A 19,287-nucleotide genomic window follows, 5' to 3' on the forward strand; every position below is an offset into this window, starting at 1 on the left:
TAAACACAAAGCTGAAAACATAACAACCACATCATATATATATACACAAGTCTTGTTAACCAGACACCGGTTAAGATATGTAAATTGAAAACTAATAAATATTACACGAAATAAGTAAATACACTTTCAGTACAAATCTTTAATTTTTATTTCTTATTCAGTTCACTTGCTAGCATTTTCCTTATATCAATCAGAACCAGACTTGTCGGGGATCTGCTTCTCTATCCAACCTGAGAGGAATTCAGCAACCAAAGGAAGACCATGACAATGATAAGCGATGGAATCAATCTTTTCCTGAGTGATTTCCGAAGAACTCTTACCTTGTTGTTCCAAACATCGCTTCACAAATTCCTTCATTTTCTCATCATCCCAAGGTTCGAGATGAATCAATTTCTCCCCATTCACCAACTTAGTAGTCACCTCCTTTTGCCTGCTGGTGACAATGACAGCACCACCCTCGTCCTTGGGCAAAGCTTGGGAAAATCTCACAGTATTATTATCATATAAATTATTGAACCACTCGTTACAATGCCACACACCATCCAACACAATCAAATACGTACGACCCTTGAGTTTTTCATGGAGTCTGTCCACAAGCCAATCATCTTTAGGCTCCGCTGTCAATTGATCAGGCTCCTCCGTCAATAGATCAGGCTGCTCCGTCAATAAATCAGGGTCATCACCCAATTGTGCCAACATTTCCTTAACAATCTTTATATCCATTTCATCACTTGAAGTCAAGTCGTACAAACACACCCACAGTGGCTCCTCGTACTTGTTTCGGACACGTGGATCATCCAGAACCATTTTCACAAGCGTAGTCTTTCCTGTGCCACACATCCCATGAACCCCAATGGCCTTAAACCCATCATTGGATTCAAGCCAAGTTACAATCTTTTCGATTTCTTTTTCGAATACGGTGATGTTTGGTGCGTCCTTTCTGGTAGGGTACATGCTTGAAGTGAATAAGATGGAGGTTGAGTTTGCATTCTCTGTGCTATTCCCCCTCATCTCGATGAGTTTTTGCTTGATGTCGGTCAATGTCTTCTCATTGGAACGTTCCACTGGATCGAGACGAGAGAACAAGAAGGTTCTCTTGTTTGCTCGACACTCGGCAAGTGTATGGTCAAGTTGGTACAAGTAAGAGAGGGATTTAACCGGGGGAGGTGACCAGAATACCTTGTTATTTGTGAATTCGTTTGCGATGTCAGTCAATAGGGGAGTGATAGTAGATGCTAGGTTAAGCTCACTATCTCGGACACATTCCAAGAAGTTTTGTTTAAGCATTTCGGCAATGTCTGAGGCCATGATGGAGGGATATGGAGGGAGGATGGGAGAGAGGACCAACTGGTGGTGATGATTGAGAATGCAAGCAATGACACCCTCAGAGATAGTTGGAAAATAAATGGTGAATACCAAATATCAAGAGAGGAGAAAAAGAGAAAAGTGAAAACTGAATGTGATATGTTGGATTGAGAAGAGGATTAACAACTTATTTCAATTTTATAATATCAAGGTGTAAGAAAAATATTTCTCACTTACATATATTATTATAATTTTATTATAAGTTGATATGAAACATCCATATATTAAGAGTATATTAAGAGAGTAATTTACATGACTAAATATTTATAAGTGATTCGATAACTGTCTGATCTTGAGTAGAATGATAGGTCTAATAACAATTAGTAATTATTAGAATATAAACTTTGATAATATATTAAGAAATGAATTATAAGAGTCTAAATATGATCTTATAATAAGATGATGACTACTTTCAACTTATACACATTATTATTATTATTATGATCTTATTATTGGTTTATACAAGATTTCAACGAAAAGGAGAAAAATTAAGGATTATTAATGAAGTGTTTGAAGTTATTAGGGTAACAATAAAGAGATCATCTCTCTTGATTCTAATATTAGATAAATACTTGAATAAAAATTATGGATTCATTGGATTTACTAAAAATATTTGATATTTGATACTAAATAGTATATTAAATCATAATATAATTTTTGTTAAATCATATTTCAATTAATTTTAATTATAAATAGTACAAATACAGTTATATCATACTTAATATTTTAACAAATATCAAATAATAAGAAGGAACAATTACCTAGAAAGACTGAGAAAAAAAAACTCAACATTTTGTTATTCACGTATAATAAATAACAAGATAATTTTGTCTTAACTACAAAATATTCTAAAGAAAATTATCCATATGTTATTCCTCATTTAATAACTATATTTTTTTTTTTTACCATTGTTACAATAATTACTACTATTGTGGCTACCAATACTAACATTGTAATGTTGTCACAACAACTACATTATTCCCATAACATTGACCATTGTCTATTATCACTATTGTTACTTTTGTTGTTGTAGCTTGACATTATTATTATTAGTGATACATTTATTGTTATAATTATCATTATATTATTACCATTGTGTTACTAATAGCATCATCAACACTTATTACACATGATTTTTCTTGCGAATTTTTCATAAAAATTCGCAGGAAACGTTGTTCTTACAAATTTTCCTGCGAAATTTTATCTGCAGGTAATACCTTCGTGAATAATATTTTTTTTGCGAATTTTAAAATTCGCAGAAAATTTTCTTGCAAAAAATTTTTGCAAGAAAGTTTTCTACAAAAAAAAAATTCGCGGGAAAATTCGCAAGAAAGTTTCCTGCGAATTTTTTCACAAGAAATTTTGCGGGAATATTTTTTACGAAAAAATTAAAGAAATTACTATAAATTCTATCAATAGTATTTTAACTTTCAAATGCTCACAATGAATTTGTACTATCCGTACGACGAAACCGAGCTCCGAGCTCGGCATCACAGCACAAGATGACCCCGGGCACATGCCACGCGATGTCAGCTCGGCATTTAATTAGATCATAACCGATCTTAGGGAATCTCGCTCCAGGCGAGATCCGTTACCTAACCTTATCATATCTTATCTCAGACCCAGAGTCCAAAGCAACCCTAATTCACACTAAGGTACGTGCATTATTTATATAAGATTCATACTCATACAAACCCTAACTTTAGCATCGGAGTCTCTTTTGCAGGTACCACCCCCATCTTGGAGCAACAAGCGTACCAGTGAAGGAGGCTCATCGACCTTACCCGGGAGATCACCTCTACGGCAAATTTCTGGTAAGAACATTTGGCGCCCACTATGGGGCCGATCGAGACAGCTCTTATCGGCCATGCTTATGGTTTGCACCAGGAGCCATAGCCAACGCGCAACAGACGACCCAGATCATCCCCCTACCATGGATAACGAAGCAGCATTGAGGAGGCTGATTGATCAGGTCGAATAAATGCGGCAACAACACGACGCCGATCTGCAGAACATGCGTGCCAAGCACGAAACCGACCTAGCCGCAATGCGGACCGCTAACGAGGTTGACCTAGCAGCTCTGCGCGCGGAAAACAAGAGGATTCGCCCTCAACTCCGCGGGGACACTCCGATCACCCCTCTCATACGAACAACCACAATGAGGAAGAGGAGCACTCAGTTTCTCAACCCCGAACCGCGACTAGGGCACCGACTCAGCGGCCTGCTACACATCGGTCTCATGCGTCGACGCATAAATCGGCCCATGAAGTCAACAAGGCTCCTACTCACATTGCAGGAGAACAGGCAACCTTTCGCCGCCACCCTTTTGTGGATGGCATCATGGAGACACCACTCCCCCATGGGTGGAAGCCTCTCCACCTTGATCGCTACGATGGCACGACGGACCCGGACGAGCACATCGACCTATACACAACACAGGTAAACCTCTACACTAACAATGACGCTATTCTGTGTAGAGTTTTTCCGACCTCGCTCAAAGGGGCCGCGCTCAACTGGTACACCCAACTGCCTGCCGAGTCCATTGACAGTTTCCACACCCTAGTCAGAAGGTTCACAGCACAATATGCAACGAGCCGACCTCATCATGTCACTTCAGCCGCCCTGGCCAGTCTCAGGCAGAACGACGAAGAACCACTTCGGGCGTTCATGGAACGATTCGTCGCCACCTCTATCAAGATCAAGAACCTGAATCCTGAGGTCGCCTTGCATGCCATGCTCATGGCACTCAAGCCTGGGCCGTTCGTCGACAGCCTATGCCGTGAATCTCCCCACGACATGGACGAGCTCCGGGCTCGCGCTACAGGCTACATCCAGATGGAGGAACACTCCGCTTTCCGTGACCAAGTTCGTGAAAAAGGACCAGTAAAGATAGAGCAGGGTCACAGGGATAAGGTTAAAGTCAACAATGACAGTCAGTTCAAGAAATCAACCAGAGCAAACAAAGGGGGAAGATACGACTTCTATACTCCCCTGAACACACCTCGGGTACACATCCTAGAGGAAGCCAGCAACAACTTGCTCACCTTGCCACCGCCAGGTCATACCCTCAACAGTGCCGACAAATCCAAACACTATCGGTACCACAAGAATCATGGCCACACCACCGAGGAGTGCCACACGCTCCGAGACCTTATTGAAGAACTCATTCAAGCCAGCCACCTCGACCAATACGTCCAATGACAGCAGGGTCATCGAGGAGGCTATGGCGGCCGGGTTCGAGGCAGAGGTCGCGGTTCGAGAGCTCGCACGGACCAACCCTCGGGCTCCCAACAAAATGCTGGCGGAGCAGTACAAGCCGAAATAAGCCAGGAGACAAGATCGACTCCCTTACGGGGGGTAATCAACACAATCGTAGGAGGTTTCGTTGGGGGAGGCGCCAGCAGTTCTGCCCGAATATGACACCTGCGGAATATCAACTGTGTCCACTCTACCACCTCGGCCTCGCATCAGAGCTCATCTTCGATCTCTTTCTCTGACAAAGACTATGTCGGTGTTAGCCCTAACCAGGATGACCCCATGGTCATCGTCGTAGAAATAACCAATTAGGAGGTCCAGAAGACGCTTATAGACCAAGGAAGTTCGGCCGACGTCTTATATTGACCAACGTTTCTCAAGTTGGACGTCCCCCACTCTCTCATCCAACCCCATACCGAGCCCCTTGTCGGTTTTGCAGGAGAACGAGTGCACACCCGGGGATACATAGATCTGCTAACCACCTTCGGAACCCCTCTGAGTACAAGGAGAATCATGGTTCGATACCTCCTCGTGGAGGCTAACACCTCTTATAACATCATCATTGGGAGACCGACATTGAATCAGCTCGGAGCGGTGGTATCCACTCCACACCTCACCATGAAGTTCCTAGGAAACGACGGTAAAATCATCTCCGTCAAAGCAAACCAGAAGACAACTCGGCAATGCTACGCTGAGAGTCTGAAGATCTCCTCATCCAACAAGCAAAGTAAGAAGGACTCCCCTACGAACTCGGAGCGCCGCACATCTTAAACCTTATTTCAGTTAATCTTGTATGAATGAGTTGTGCACTCTTTTCCCGCCTCAGTCTTTTACCCCAGAAAATGAAAAAATGGGTTTTGGATGAGAGGGTTTTTAACGAGGCACACTTACATAATTAATAAAATGACTCATTTTATTCGACTTACATTTTTAGTCCTGTATCATTTCACGCTTCACGCTAAATCAAGGTCGAGTTCAAACCTTCACGAGAATCCCTTAACAAAAGTTCGAGGTCGAGTACGAACCTCAACATGATAAACTCGAGGTCGAATACGAACTTTAATACTATTATCCGAGGTCAAGTTCGAACCATGAGAAAATCCACTTAACTCTATTCCGAGATCGAGTACGAATCTTAACACTATTATCCTAGGTCGGGTTCGAACCTTGAGAAAATTCACTTAATTCTATTCCGAGGTCGAGTTCAAACCTTGAGAAAATTCACTTAACTCTATTCTGAGGTCGAGTTCGAACCTTGAGAAAATTCACTTAACTCTATTCTGAGGTCGAATACGAACCTTAATACTATTATCCGAGGTCGAGTTCAAACCTTGAGAAAATCAACTTAACTCTATTCCGAGGTCGAGTACGAATCTTAATACTATTATCTGAGGTCGAGTTCAAACCTTGAGAAAATTCACTTAACCCTATCCCGAGTTCGAGTACGAACCCCATATCCGAAGTCGAGTTCGAACCTTGATGAAGTACATATTACTCTAAAATCTGAGGTCGAATTCGAACCTCAACTTAGCCAACGTGAGGTCAAAACATGTTGCTCAACAAAAATACAAGGATGAATTCAAACCTTAGCACAATTCACTCCACTTCAATTTAAGGCCGAATTCGAACCTCGACGCTAATAACTTAAGGTCGAATTTGAACCTTCACAAAGAAACTCACGTAGCAAAAAACTGAAGTCGAGTTCGAACCTCGACTTGACAAACTCAAGGCAAAAGTATTACCACATATAAAAAACATACAACAGACATCAAAGCGTATGTCTCAAAAGGCACGAATAGCAAAAAACAAAAGCAAACTCAAATAGACAAAGAAAATATACATATATAAGCAAAGTTCCCAGAGTTCAACACTTGCTTGAATCCAAAACAGAAAACTAAAGCAAGGAAAAATAAAACTAGGCTATTACAAAATTGGCCTATGCAGAGGCATTATCACTGGAGCTGTCCTCAACGTCATCCTCCCTTACTAGCCTCCCAAAGCGGACGACCTTCTCCACATGCATCGCGGAGAAGTCAAACCCTAGCGCAAGAAGCCTAGCCTGGCGGGAAGCCTTAAGAAAACCCCTCTTATGCTCAAAGACAACAGCCTTCTCGGTATCCTCGAGCTTCCTCTCCAACCCTGCCTTGGCTTCCTCCAACCTGGCCAGTTCCACTTTCAAAGAGGCGACCTCCTCTTCCTTGCCACCGAGAAGAACCTCGTCACAGAGACGCTTCTCAGCCGCCGCCACCAACTCTCCCTTCAGAGAAGTCACGACATCCTCCGAAGCCCGCACTCGGCCAAGGGAAGATGTCACCTCATCCTGCAAAGAGCGTGCATGACCCCGGGAGGAGGCAGCGAGCTCCTACAACTCACCTACCTGAGAGGCATAAGCCTCGTTGGATCATAGGGCGATCTCAAGAGACTTCTGCACCCTCGCAAGGTCGCCCCTTGCAGATTGAAGCTTAGCACCCTGCAACTTCGCCTCACCAAGGGCAGCACTTAGAACCTTGTTCTCCTCCTTCAGGACCTTATTTTCGTCCCTCAGGGGTTGAACTCGGCCCTTCAGCCTGGCCAAATCCTCCTGCTGCTTGGACCACCGACGCTTCCAATGGTCCATGATAGCTATAGTCCTCTGAAGAAAGACCTGAGCAGCATCAAAGCCCTCCACAGGCCCGACCTCTTCAATCATCCCCTGATCCTCCGAGCTCAACGTCCCCTCAGAGAAGAATCTCTCGGCGGTCACCCCAGCGCTCCACAGTGAGTTCATGTCCGCCGAGGCGCTCACATGATCCAGGCGCACATTAGAGCAATTCTTCCCGAAGCGGTGAGCAATATAGAAGCTCTAGGAAGCCCCCTGCGACGGTCCCGACAACGGGGCAGAGGCTGCGAGCGCAGTCGTTGGGACCTCGGAACTTGGCCCTTACCGCGGGCCTCAACAAAAATGGAAGCCGGGGCGACCTGCTCAGCAACCGGGGGGTCCACGTTTGGCACCTTCGATCTCGGAGGCACCAGGGTCTCGACAGAGCCCCCTTCCTGCAAAAACCCGACTCATGTCAAGAAACAGAAGACTAACACTTAAGACAGAGGGAAAAACGAAGAGCGAGGTACTCACCTCGGCAGGCGAGGTGACCTGCTCAACAACCAGGGCCCTCACCTCGGCAGCAGCCCCCTCCTGTAGAAGACAGCCTCCCATCAGAAAATTGAAAAACAATATACAAAATAGAGGAAGAAACAATCAGGCAAGGCACTCACCACAGCGGTCTCCGTGACTCGCTCAGCAGCTCGAATGGACACCTCGGTAGGCTGAGCAACAGGATCAGCAGCCACCGCCGCCTCCTCAGTGGCCACTCGAACACCCTCCTCGGGTGGGGGACTCCCAGTCAAGTCCACCGCCTCGACATCAGCGGCCTTGGAAGTAACCTCCTCCGTTTTGCGAGGGGTAGAGGTCCCCCTGACCTCGTTCACGCCCCTCTTTCTTTTCCGGTTGACCTTCAGGGGGGAGACCTCCTCCTCTTGGGACTCGGGGACCTTGAGCTCGGTAACATTGTAGCGGTGCTTCAGCTCGCGCCACAAATTCTTCCCTATTATGCCTGCAAACAGAAAACAAAACACATCAGCAAAGGAAAATTATACAAACCCTAACAAACTACCAAAACACAAGGTACTCACTCTCTAGGCCCCTCTCCCTGTGCGCCGATTTCTCGAGCGACAGGATGAGCTTACAATCCAGCGGCCGAGGAAGCGCCTTAAGATCTTCAATGGCGGCCAACTCCGCAGCCGTCAATTGCAAATGGCCCTCCCCTTGAAACCTAGACGGTTTGGGGCACCAATAGAAGGGGAACCTCGGCAACCCGCCGAAGTAGAATGCCCCATCCTCCATTGGGTCGAAATCCACAAGGGCAACCCGGAAAAACTCTTGTTTAAAATTTTTGTATGACTAGGAGTAGAGAGTGAACAAACCTCCATCCCTACCCCCATTCAGGGACAATATGCCATAAGGAGGAACGCCTAGCTTCAACTGATAAAAATGAAGAAAAACGGGAAGAGACACCTCTATCCCTAGAACTGTACAAAAGACTTGAAAAGCTCGCAAAAAACCCCAACTGTTGGGGTGCAACTGGCAAGGAGCCGAGTTGATGAACTCCAAAAAATCACAGTCAAACTGAGTGAAGGGAAGACGGACACCCAGGTCTCTGAGGAAACACTGGTACATATAGAAATGGGGAGGGTCAGTGGGCCTCCCCATATACAAACCCTCGCCGTCCTGACAGGGTTCAAGCTGAATCATCCGAGAAATGGAAGGGTCACAAACCCGGTGTGTCTTCCAAATCGCGTTGACCTCAAGGAACGACCGGAACACGCTTTGGACCCCAGCCACATCGCGTTTGACCCAATCGTAACCAGGAACCCCTGGCTCTAGATCCTTAGGCGGATCACTCTTCTTCTTAGCGGCGACCTTTCCAACAACCGCCGCCTTGCCGCGCCCCGTGCCCCTACCCCTGGCTGGCGCAGAAGACCCGACACCGCTCTCTCTACCCATCAAGAAAACGAAAAGACTCGAAGAAGGAAAAAATGGGAGAAAGGAGAGAGAACAGAGAAATCAAAGTACCTGGTACCCCTTTGACAAAAGAAAGAGTGATTAGGAAGAGGCGAAACCCAGTTGCCGGAAACAGCGACGGAGACTGAACGGAAGCGAAGGTGCAGGAAGCAGCATGCGCAAGAAACTAAAGAAGAAAGAGAATGAAAATAGTAAAGTGAAAGAGGAAGGGGTGCGAGTAAGAGAAAAAGGGGGTTTCCCAAAATTCAAACAGCCACAACACGTGTCAGCCAGGGGACACGCCTGATCACGCATTAAATAAGGCCATCATTACATAACCGTCGAGCCCATTAACGCGTCGGCCTCAGTTATCGAAATGAGAAGCGAGAGTCACGACACACGACACCTTGACAGGCCGACGCACACGAAAGGTCACTTCCCTCCAGCGAGCTCGGTCTTAATTCCTCGACCTACGGTCTTCGGAGCTCGGGGGGCTAGTGTAGTATCCGTATGATGAAACCGAGCTCTGAGCTCGGCATCACAACACAAGATGACCCCGGGCACATGCCACGCGACGTCAGCTCGGCATTTAAGTAGATCATAACTGGTCTCAGGGAATCTCGCTCCAGGCGAGGTCCATTACCTAACCTTATCATATCTTATCTCAGGCCCAAAGCCCAAAACAACCCTAATTCACACTAAGGTACGTGCATTATTTATACGAGATTCATACTCATACAAACCCTAACTTTAGCATCAGAGTCTCTTTTGCAGGTACCACCTCCATCTTGGAGCAACAAGCGTACCGGTGAAGGAGGCTCATCGACCTTACCCGGGAGATCACCTCTACGGCAGATTTCCAGTAAGAACAGAATTCATCCGAAATATTTGTTTCCATGCCTCCAACATGTGATACATAATCTTTTAAATTCTAAGAGCTTAGATTTTAAGCGTAACACTCAACCATATAAATCAACTTGTAAGGTAAGTGTTGCCCTAACTTATATACTCTTTAATTGCTTTATTTTCAATCGATGTGGGACTTAAAGTTTTTTTAAAATATTAAACTTATAAATTTAAATTTTTTTTTATTTTTCCTCCAGATTAAAATTTGCAGGAAAAGTTATCTACAAATTTTTTCTACCATTTACTAAACATTACTTGCGAATTTATTTTTGCAAGAAAATCTGTAAGAAACAAAATAAAATTCTTACAATATTTTCTGCAAATTTTTAGCATGGAAAAAAATTTCTATGATTATTAAAAATGTAGCAAAATTTGTAAGAAATATCTGTAAATTATTTTTCGCAAAAAAATTTGCAAAAAAATTTTGTGAATATTTTTTTACAGGGAAATTTGTAAGAAAATGACACTTTTCTAGTAGTGATTTTCTTTCATGTCATCATAGTTACAACACACCACCACCATTATTAAGATAAAAAATGTTATGAAGAGATGAAATAAATGTATTGTAAATCGATTGAAATTAAAACTTTAATAAATATTTTTTCAATATCACTACTCTTTCACTTTTGTTTCCAATTTCTTATTTTAAAAGGCCAAGTGATACTAAAGAAAATTTATTAGGTGTTCAATAACAAAGGACCATAAGTTTGGAATTAGATTCTTTTCTTGAAGAAGACTAGGGAAAGATAAAATTGAAGCATAATTTTTTCTCGAAGGGCAAAGAATGACTTCATTTCAACTTTTGGTACATATTTCTTTATTATTTGTTTATCCTTCCTATTTATTAAATAAGTTCCAATTTGTTATGTTGAATAGCCTAGAGAGTGATCAATCACAAAAACCAAATTATTTGAATTGTTCAATGGCATGAAATTTCTTGTTCTGGTGAATCTTAGACCATATCCTCCATATATCATTTTTAAAGACAGTGAATCCATAATACAAATGTGGTCATATTTTTTGTCACATAAATATTCACCAAACCTTCTTAATATTAAGTGTAGAAAAGTTTTTTTCTTCTTTGTCTCTTTATGTATAGAGGTAGAATGCTTACTTTTCTCTTTTCTCAATATATATAAAGAAAGAGTGTTTATTACACATCTACGATAATCTATAATTTCCAACATGAATTTAAGTATATATAAGTAGAAATATGTGCATAAGGGCATTGTCACAATTTTATCTATTATTGAATAATACGTGACATTATTTTCCTAAACTTTTGCTAATTCAAGAGAATAGCTAATTACAATTTTTCTAATTAACTAATTACAATTTGTACAAATAATTAGGGAACCAATTATTAAAATAACAATTAATAATTTAGGTAAAAAATAGGTGAGTGATTAAAAGAGAATATAAGATAATATGAATATTCTCCCTCAAGTTGGGGGCATGAAGGGTTGAAATGTCCAACTTGCTAAGTAATTTAAAATAAAAATGTTCTTTTTCAAGAACCTTTGTAAAAAATATATGTCAAATAATACTTTGTGGATATGTTGTGTAATGTGGTAGAAGCAACTCAAATGGAACATAATGTTGAATAAAGTGAGTATCTATTTTAACGTGTTTTGTACATTCTTGAAATGTTGGATTGGAAACAATATAAATGACTTCTTGATTGTCACAAAATAGTGAAATTAAGGATATAAAATTGGGTCAACCAAAACACTTCACTAATGACCGAAGCCATAATCCTATACTCGACTTTTGTTGAAGAGTGAGGGACATAGTTTTCTTTTTAATTAGTCATTCAAGAAATGGGCGAGGATCCAAAGAACACCATATATAACTAATGGTTGATTATTAAGTGAAAGAGCATCTTGTTTAATCAATATCATAATAGACATAAACTAGTACATTTTTTGTGATACCCTCTACCTTGCATGCTATGACACATAATATACTAAAACATTGAATAACTTCACATATAATAGATAAACTCAAAATTATACCGATAAAAAATATCACATTTTAATATAAACTAGATTTAATGAAAATATTAAATTAAAAAAATTAAAATATTTAAACTATTTAAATTAAATAATATAAATCAAATTTTAATTAATTTTTCAATGTTACGTATCTTATCAGAACAACTATCTCCCATTAAAAATAAAGTAGAGTACATTTTTTATTGCTTGTAGTTACTATTAGTATTATCTAGTAAATTTTATGTTACAATCGAGGACAAAATTGTATTTATTCACAGGGCTTAATTAGTATCATATTTGATCCCCGTAGAACCGAATATATGAAGGGTCTCTTTCACTAAATTTACAATATACAGTTGCCACCCGTTTAGAGGTTTGCAGAAAATTATCAGTTGAAAAATACCGATTCATGAGTTTATCTTCGAGGTTTTAGATAACTTCAAATAGTTCAAAAGGCACAAACTATAGAGTATACACGCACAGTAAGGATTCAAATTGCCGACAAATATTCTTGCCATTTTTTCATTTTTGCTCCAAGTTGAACTACAAGATAAAGTGTAAACAGAGAAGAAATTTTAATGCGTGTATGTGTGCACTTTTAATATTTTTTAATAAATGTTAACTTTCACTTATTTAATTATTTGATTATGTTAAATTATCCCAATAATCATGCACATTGTCAATAGGCATGGCAAGGGGGAGAGAGGTGGGTTTTACGTTCTTGCTCCTACCTCGCAAATTTAAACCGCTCTCGTTCCTGATACTTGCTAGAAGTAAAACCTGGGTATTCTGACTTCATTCTTACCTTTTTTTATTTTATTTATTTTTATTTTTTTAAATAAATATGTACAAATTTAAAAAAAAAGAAAAATAAAATAATACAAATTTTTATATATAAATATTTCTAATTTTAGTTTATATATATAAATAATTTTTTAATTATATTATTAAGCGGGACGGGGGCAGGGGCAAGGGCGGGGCGGGACTCCCAATTTTATCAATTGGAAAAAACCTAAACTTAAACTTAAACCTGATAAAGACGGGTTTTCTCGTTCAAATTGATTGGGGTAGGTTCAGACCTTAAACCCTAAACCCTAAACCTTAAACTCTCATATAATACTAGAATTGTTGAAATATAATATTTTTAAAATATTATTAAGCTGTAAATTTGTTAAACTTGACAACAAATAAATATCAATTGTTTTTTCTGTGTGTTGTGTATATATAACTTTGGTGTGTACATCATTTAATATTTTTATGTAAAATACAAAATTAATTGATTCAATCATTAAATTTAAAGTAAATTATGTTTATAAAATTTCATTAAATAAAAAATAATTGATCCTCATTATTTTTTTTATCAGTTTAATAGATAAAATTTAATTTAAAATAAATTTGTTTCATAATTGCTTGTATTTCTTTTATTTCAAATATTTTTAAGTACAGTGTTTAATCAACCAATAATTAAAAATAAAATATTAGAGTGCAAATTATTATAAAATGTAGCTTCTACTAACCAGCTAGTGTCTTATGAATACTGGCTAAAGAGTCAATTTCTATGCAGAAGGTTTTCATGAAAAATTAAAATAAAGTTACACAAAAGAATATTAGATACATTTTTTAATAAAAGAATTTTACTTTTGATTTTTTAACCAATACACTAAAAGCACTTGTTGTATTTTCCTGAAATGTAAAGAGAAGTAAGGATAATTAGTAAAGTGTTAACTAATTAAGGGATAAAGAATAACGTGAAACTTTTATAATTTGATTCCTTCAATTCCTTGCTTGTGAGTATATTTAATTAGATGCCATAGTCATCTAAATCTTTTGTATATAAAAATATCTTTCTTCCTGTCTTCAATTATTCACAAAACCACAAAACTTGTCACCACTCGATCACCAAATCTAACTTAGGAATAATGTCTATCAGAACGAACCCCATGAAGGCAGTGCCTTCACTGAAAAGACGTTTGACATCAGTTAAGAGCAAGGAAACTCCAAGTATTGCTGAAAAGCTGGAGAATTTGATGTCAGAGCTAGAAAACATAAAGGATTTGTTTTCCACAGTGAAAAGGAACAAAGAAGAACTCCTTGACACGTTAAAATTAGTGGATGACCTTCTTCGCGACTTCAAACCTCCAAAAATCATCGAAATTACAAGTCGCTTTCATGATGCAATTAAAGCCAATCTAGAAAAGGGTGAGAAGTTTTAATTTGAAACACCAATACTAGCATTTACTTTTAGTATATCATGCTTATTATTGCTTCATCTTCTTCACCAATATGATGTTCAAGCAGGGAATGAGAAAAATGAATACTCTTCACATCTTTTTTATTTTCATTTTTTCTATTTCCTAATTTTTCAGATTTGCGATTGTTTTCAGAAAAATTTAAAGGTTTTAGTACAAATTATTATTTTTTGGGTTAATAGGGGTTAATATATAGTTGAACATTAGACACATAAAAAAGGGGCGCTAGTTTTTTCTCAATAACATGCTTAATCTTAAAATTTCTGAGGATATCATAAAATTTCTTTCTATTTTGATTTTAATGAGATCCAAAAATATATTTCGAATTAGGATGTAAAAAAAATATAAAAAAAAACCCTCTATCTGTAGATATTTGCATATAATATCCGTCACACATAAAAAAATAAATATCGTTAATGAATACTTGTGACTATTTTTTATATTTGTATGTTAACAGAACCGAGATACATATTGATATTAAATTACTTAATTAATGTAATTTTTCTTTAAATTATATATATATATATATATATATATATATATATATATATATATATTAAGAAGTTTTATGCATTATTTTTATGCACGCTTTATATACAAATTTTATTTTATGCTTACTTTTATCTAGTTTTTTTATGCACGCTTTAAAAATGAAAATTGACAATAGTTTATACACCTAAAGGATATTTTTTTTATAAGTTATAATATATATATATATATATATATCTATATATATATCATCACGTCAAATTAATATATGTATCTCATTTGATAATTGTATTCTATCCATGCTCATAGGTACTGATGTAGCCATTGATAAAAAGTTGGAGAGTTTGAAGTCCGAGCTAGACAAAATGAAGAAGTTTCCCATCGAAAAGAAAAACGAATTAAAACTCAGGGAAAAATTAAAAGATGTGGAAGATCTTCTTCAAAACTTCAAGGAAAAAAGTTTCACAGAGCATTTCGATCCCGCAGGAGATGCTAATCAAAGTCAAACATCTGGGGAGAAGTTGGTGGATCAACTCAAAGCCATTGGTATTTTATATGTAAAATCAACATCGTATTATAGCCAGTATTTTAATATGGTTTTAAATTGCGATAGACAACAACAATTGCTGTCACAACATTAAAGTTTTCGCTCATGACAAGAGAATTTAAGTGCAATTGCGATCACATCACCTACATTTTCCTATAAGTTTTTACACAATTTTAAAGATTACAATGCAATTGTGATTGCGACTGTAACTGCAATTTAGAGTAATAATAATCATTAAATCTTATATTATCATATCAAATAAATGTGGTACCCATATTTTATCAATGCTCGTAGGTATTGATAAGCCACCTTCAAGCCAAGAGACAACACAAGAGAAGAAAAGTGAGGACGAAGGCGTACCCATTGATGAAAAGTTGGATAGCTTGAAGTCTGTGATAGATATCACGAAGGCGAAGTTTTCTGCAGTTAAGAAAAATGAGGAAGTCTTGGACATGTTAAGAGCCACGAAAGATCTTCTTCAAAACTTCAATGCAAAAGGTTCTGCTGAGATTGTCGAGCCTGCACAAGATTCTAAAGAAAATGACACAAAAGGTCAATAGTGTCTTTGATATATATATATATATATATATATATATATATATATATATATATATATAAATATTTTATAATAGTGTGATATTCAAACTAAAGTTTTTTATTTTTTATAACTAAAAATTTATAATAAATAAGTATTTATGTCATATAAATTATATTTTAGATATATCATATTTAATTTATATTATAATATAAATTTTATTTAATTTTTGATACTTTTATTTCAAAATATGAAAAATTAATTTTTAAATAACAATGATAGATAAAATATTATGAGGTTAAAAAAAAAATATAGAACAAAATTGAGCATGTGCCTTTTTCTTTTATAAAAGACAAGAGATTGTTGATTAAAATTAATTTGTTAGAAATTACATAATTATGAGTGAATCACACAAAATGTGAAGTGGGATCCTTTTTTTTTTCTTCAATAAATTTCAACCACTAATAGAAAAAAAGTTCAGATAATAATATTTGAGACAATCTTACTAACATTTTTTTTAATAATAATAATCATCAGCAACCACATCGAATTTGTATCTCCTTTGATACCCATATTTATGTGTTCATAGTTGTTGATAAGCCATCTTCAAGCCAGAAGGCACAAGACAAGGAAAGTGTGGAAGAAAATGTATCAATTGATGAAATGTTTGAGAGTTTGAAGTTTGAGCTAGACAATATGAAGACCAAGTTTTCCACAGTGAAGCAAAATGAAGAACTCCACAACACTTTAAGAGCCGTGGAAGATCTTCTTCGAAACTTCAACGAAAGAATTTTGGCTGAGATTGTCAATCCTGTAGCAGATACAAATAAAAGTGAAACAAAAGGTTTAGAGCTACAAAACCAAAAATCAAGGGAGGAGTTGGTGGGTCTGCAAAAAGCCTCGGGTATCCCTACTAAACACATCAATGTCTTACATATTTCTAATAAGAATGATGATATATGTATAACTGTTCATATAATAATTCATACAAGATTATTATTATTATTATTATTATTATTATTATATATATATATATATATATATATATATATTTTGTGTGTTTATCTCGCTTTACTTCATCATTTATTATATTTCAAATTTCTTTCTCTTTTTATCTCTTAATTATAAAATTTATTACATAATTTGTTGCACAAGTATCATTAATTTCCATAGGAATAATCATTAAATTGTAATTAATTCTCACATCAAATTCATGCGTCTCATTCAACACATTTTATTTGTGCTAAAAGATAAGCCATCTCCAAGCCAAGAGGCACCAGACAAGGTTGTGGAAAAAGATGAACCCGTTGATGAAAAGTTGGAGAGATTGAAGTCTGAGATCGATAACATGAAGGCAAAGTTTTCCTCATGGAAGAAAAATGAAGGACTCTGGAACATGTTAGGTGCCCAGCTGGAAGATGTTCTTCAAATCTCCAACACAAAAAGTTTGGATGAAGATGACAAGCATAAAGTTTCTAAGGAGGAGTTGCTGGATAGTGTCGTGAACGCCATTCATAAAAGGATTAAGGACTCAACTAAAAAGCTTGGTGTTAGTCAAAGTGATGAAGTAGTTGATAACTCATCAAGCCAAGCCAAAGCATCTAAACCAGTGCAACACCCCACACTATCTTTATTAAGCCAAAACAATGAGGTGAATCTAGTCTTGAAAAGGTTCCAGGCTAGTTATGATGCCCTTAATCTACATTCAAAACTTTGCTGCTTGTCCCTTTCAGTTTTCCCTGAAAATGTTGTTATAAGGAAAAGACATATAATTTACTGGTGGATTGGAGAAGGTTTTGTAAAAGATACAACAGAGAAAACAGCTGAAGAAGAAGGTGAGGTTGTTTTTGACGAGCTGCTGAATTCATATCTGATTGTACCACATGGTAATAGCAAGTGTCCCATTGTGAATAAATTTAAAATTAGTCCTTGGATCCGTCACATGTTGGTATCATCAGTACTGCTAGGAGAAAATAACCAGCCTTTTGAAAAATTTTCACAAGTAATAACCTCTTCGCATCACAATAATAGTCCTGCTTATTTAGTACTTGACCAAAAAAAAGTTAAAATAAGTGGTGAGTTTGGTACCAAATTTGAACACTGGAGAAGTGTTTTTAATGTTGGTGCGAGTTATCTAAATGTTGAACCTCAATGGATGACTAAAATGAAGAAGATGGTGGTGCTTCAGCTTGGTCGTTGGCACGAATCACCTTTTCATCACATTGAAGTGGATAGTATAAATTTCATGAAAGACTTGAAGGGTCAAAAACATTTAAAGTATCTAAGCCTTCGTGGTATATCAAGAATAACCGAGCTGCCACCCTCCATAGCTCAACTTGTCAACCTACAAATTCTTGATCTCAAGGCTTGTCATAACCTCGAAACACTTCCTGTTGAAATTGCATTATTGAAAAAGCTCACACACTTGGATGCATCTCAGTGTTACTTGTTGGAGAGCATGCCAAAAGGGATTGAGAAGCTCTCTGAGCTCCAAGTACTCAAGGGATTTGTAGTAGGCAATTCTAACAAGAGTCCTAGAATATCAGATCTTGCAGAATTAAAAAAATTAAAACGACTGAGCATACATATTGGAAGTGAAGCTGTGATCCAAGATGAGGATTTTGAAAGCTTAAAATATTTGGAGAAAGTTAAATGTCTCAAAATATCATGGGGTGTGTCGTCTAACTCGAGGTACACGGATATAGTGACCACTCTTCCACCAAGATTGGAAAAGTTGGACCTTGAATGCTTTCCTCAGAAAAAAATTATTATTTCAATTGTACATACTTCAGAATTGAGGAAGCTATATATAAAGGGAGGAAAACTAAAAATTTTGACCCCATTCTATAAATTTTTTAAAGTTGAGATCCTGCGTCTCAAGTACCTAAATGATATGGAAGTTAACCCCAAATATTTGCCACAAATATTTCCATCACTGAAGTACGCAGAAGGGAAACAAGTCTCCAAACAGTCCTTTGAATGGCCGATTAGTGTTGAAGACCAAGTCATAAAGGGTTGAATATATGTTATTTGAAGAGAACTTTAATTTACGTAGGTGAATTTATTACACACATGTTTCCCAATCTTCTATGTATCAACATTCTTTGTCATTGTCTAATTATACTAGGACATATGTATTTACTTATCACCTTATTTCTAATACATTTTTTTATTTAATTTTAAAATTTATTATTTGTTATATTATTAGTTTAGAAACAATTTTTCCTTAAAATTGTAGTATATATTAGTCTGCTATTATATTTTATTATTAGATTATTGCTATATTATTAGTGTAGAAACAATTTTATATTTTATTAATGTTTATATATATATATATATATATTCAATATTAGTTTATTTTATTTATCTCAAAATTATAATAATTTAATTACATATTTAAATATATATTG

The 19,287-nt window shown here is 37.2% G+C and overlaps 2 protein-coding genes across 2 annotated transcripts; one reads left to right on the top strand and one right to left on the bottom strand.

Annotated features, from left to right (window-relative positions):
* Positions 1 to 186: 186 nt before the first annotated feature.
* On the bottom strand, positions 187 to 1,308 carry LOC109792955 (putative disease resistance protein At5g45440). The gene has a single exon (XM_020352411.1). It carries the CDS (start codon positions 1,306 to 1,308, stop codon positions 187 to 189), a length of 1,122 nt encoding a protein of 373 aa, XP_020208000.1.
* A 12,600-nt stretch (positions 1,309 to 13,908) lies between these two features.
* Positions 13,909 to 19,062, top strand: LOC145954381 (uncharacterized). Its single transcript, XM_083068471.1, has 5 exons — positions 13,909 to 14,256; positions 15,105 to 15,341; positions 15,637 to 15,894; positions 16,467 to 16,781; positions 17,128 to 19,062. Exons 1-5 carry the CDS (start codon positions 13,977 to 13,979, stop codon positions 18,894 to 18,896), a joined length of 2,859 nt encoding a protein of 952 aa, XP_082924597.1. The 5' UTR covers positions 13,909 to 13,976; the 3' UTR covers positions 18,897 to 19,062.
* The last annotated feature ends 225 nt before the right edge of the window (positions 19,063 to 19,287 follow it).

This window comes from Cajanus cajan, chromosome 2 (genome assembly GCF_000230855.2).
Source record: "Cajanus cajan strain Asha chromosome 2, NIPB_CcT2T_4, whole genome shotgun sequence".
Taxonomy (NCBI): domain Eukaryota; kingdom Viridiplantae; phylum Streptophyta; class Magnoliopsida; order Fabales; family Fabaceae; genus Cajanus; species Cajanus cajan.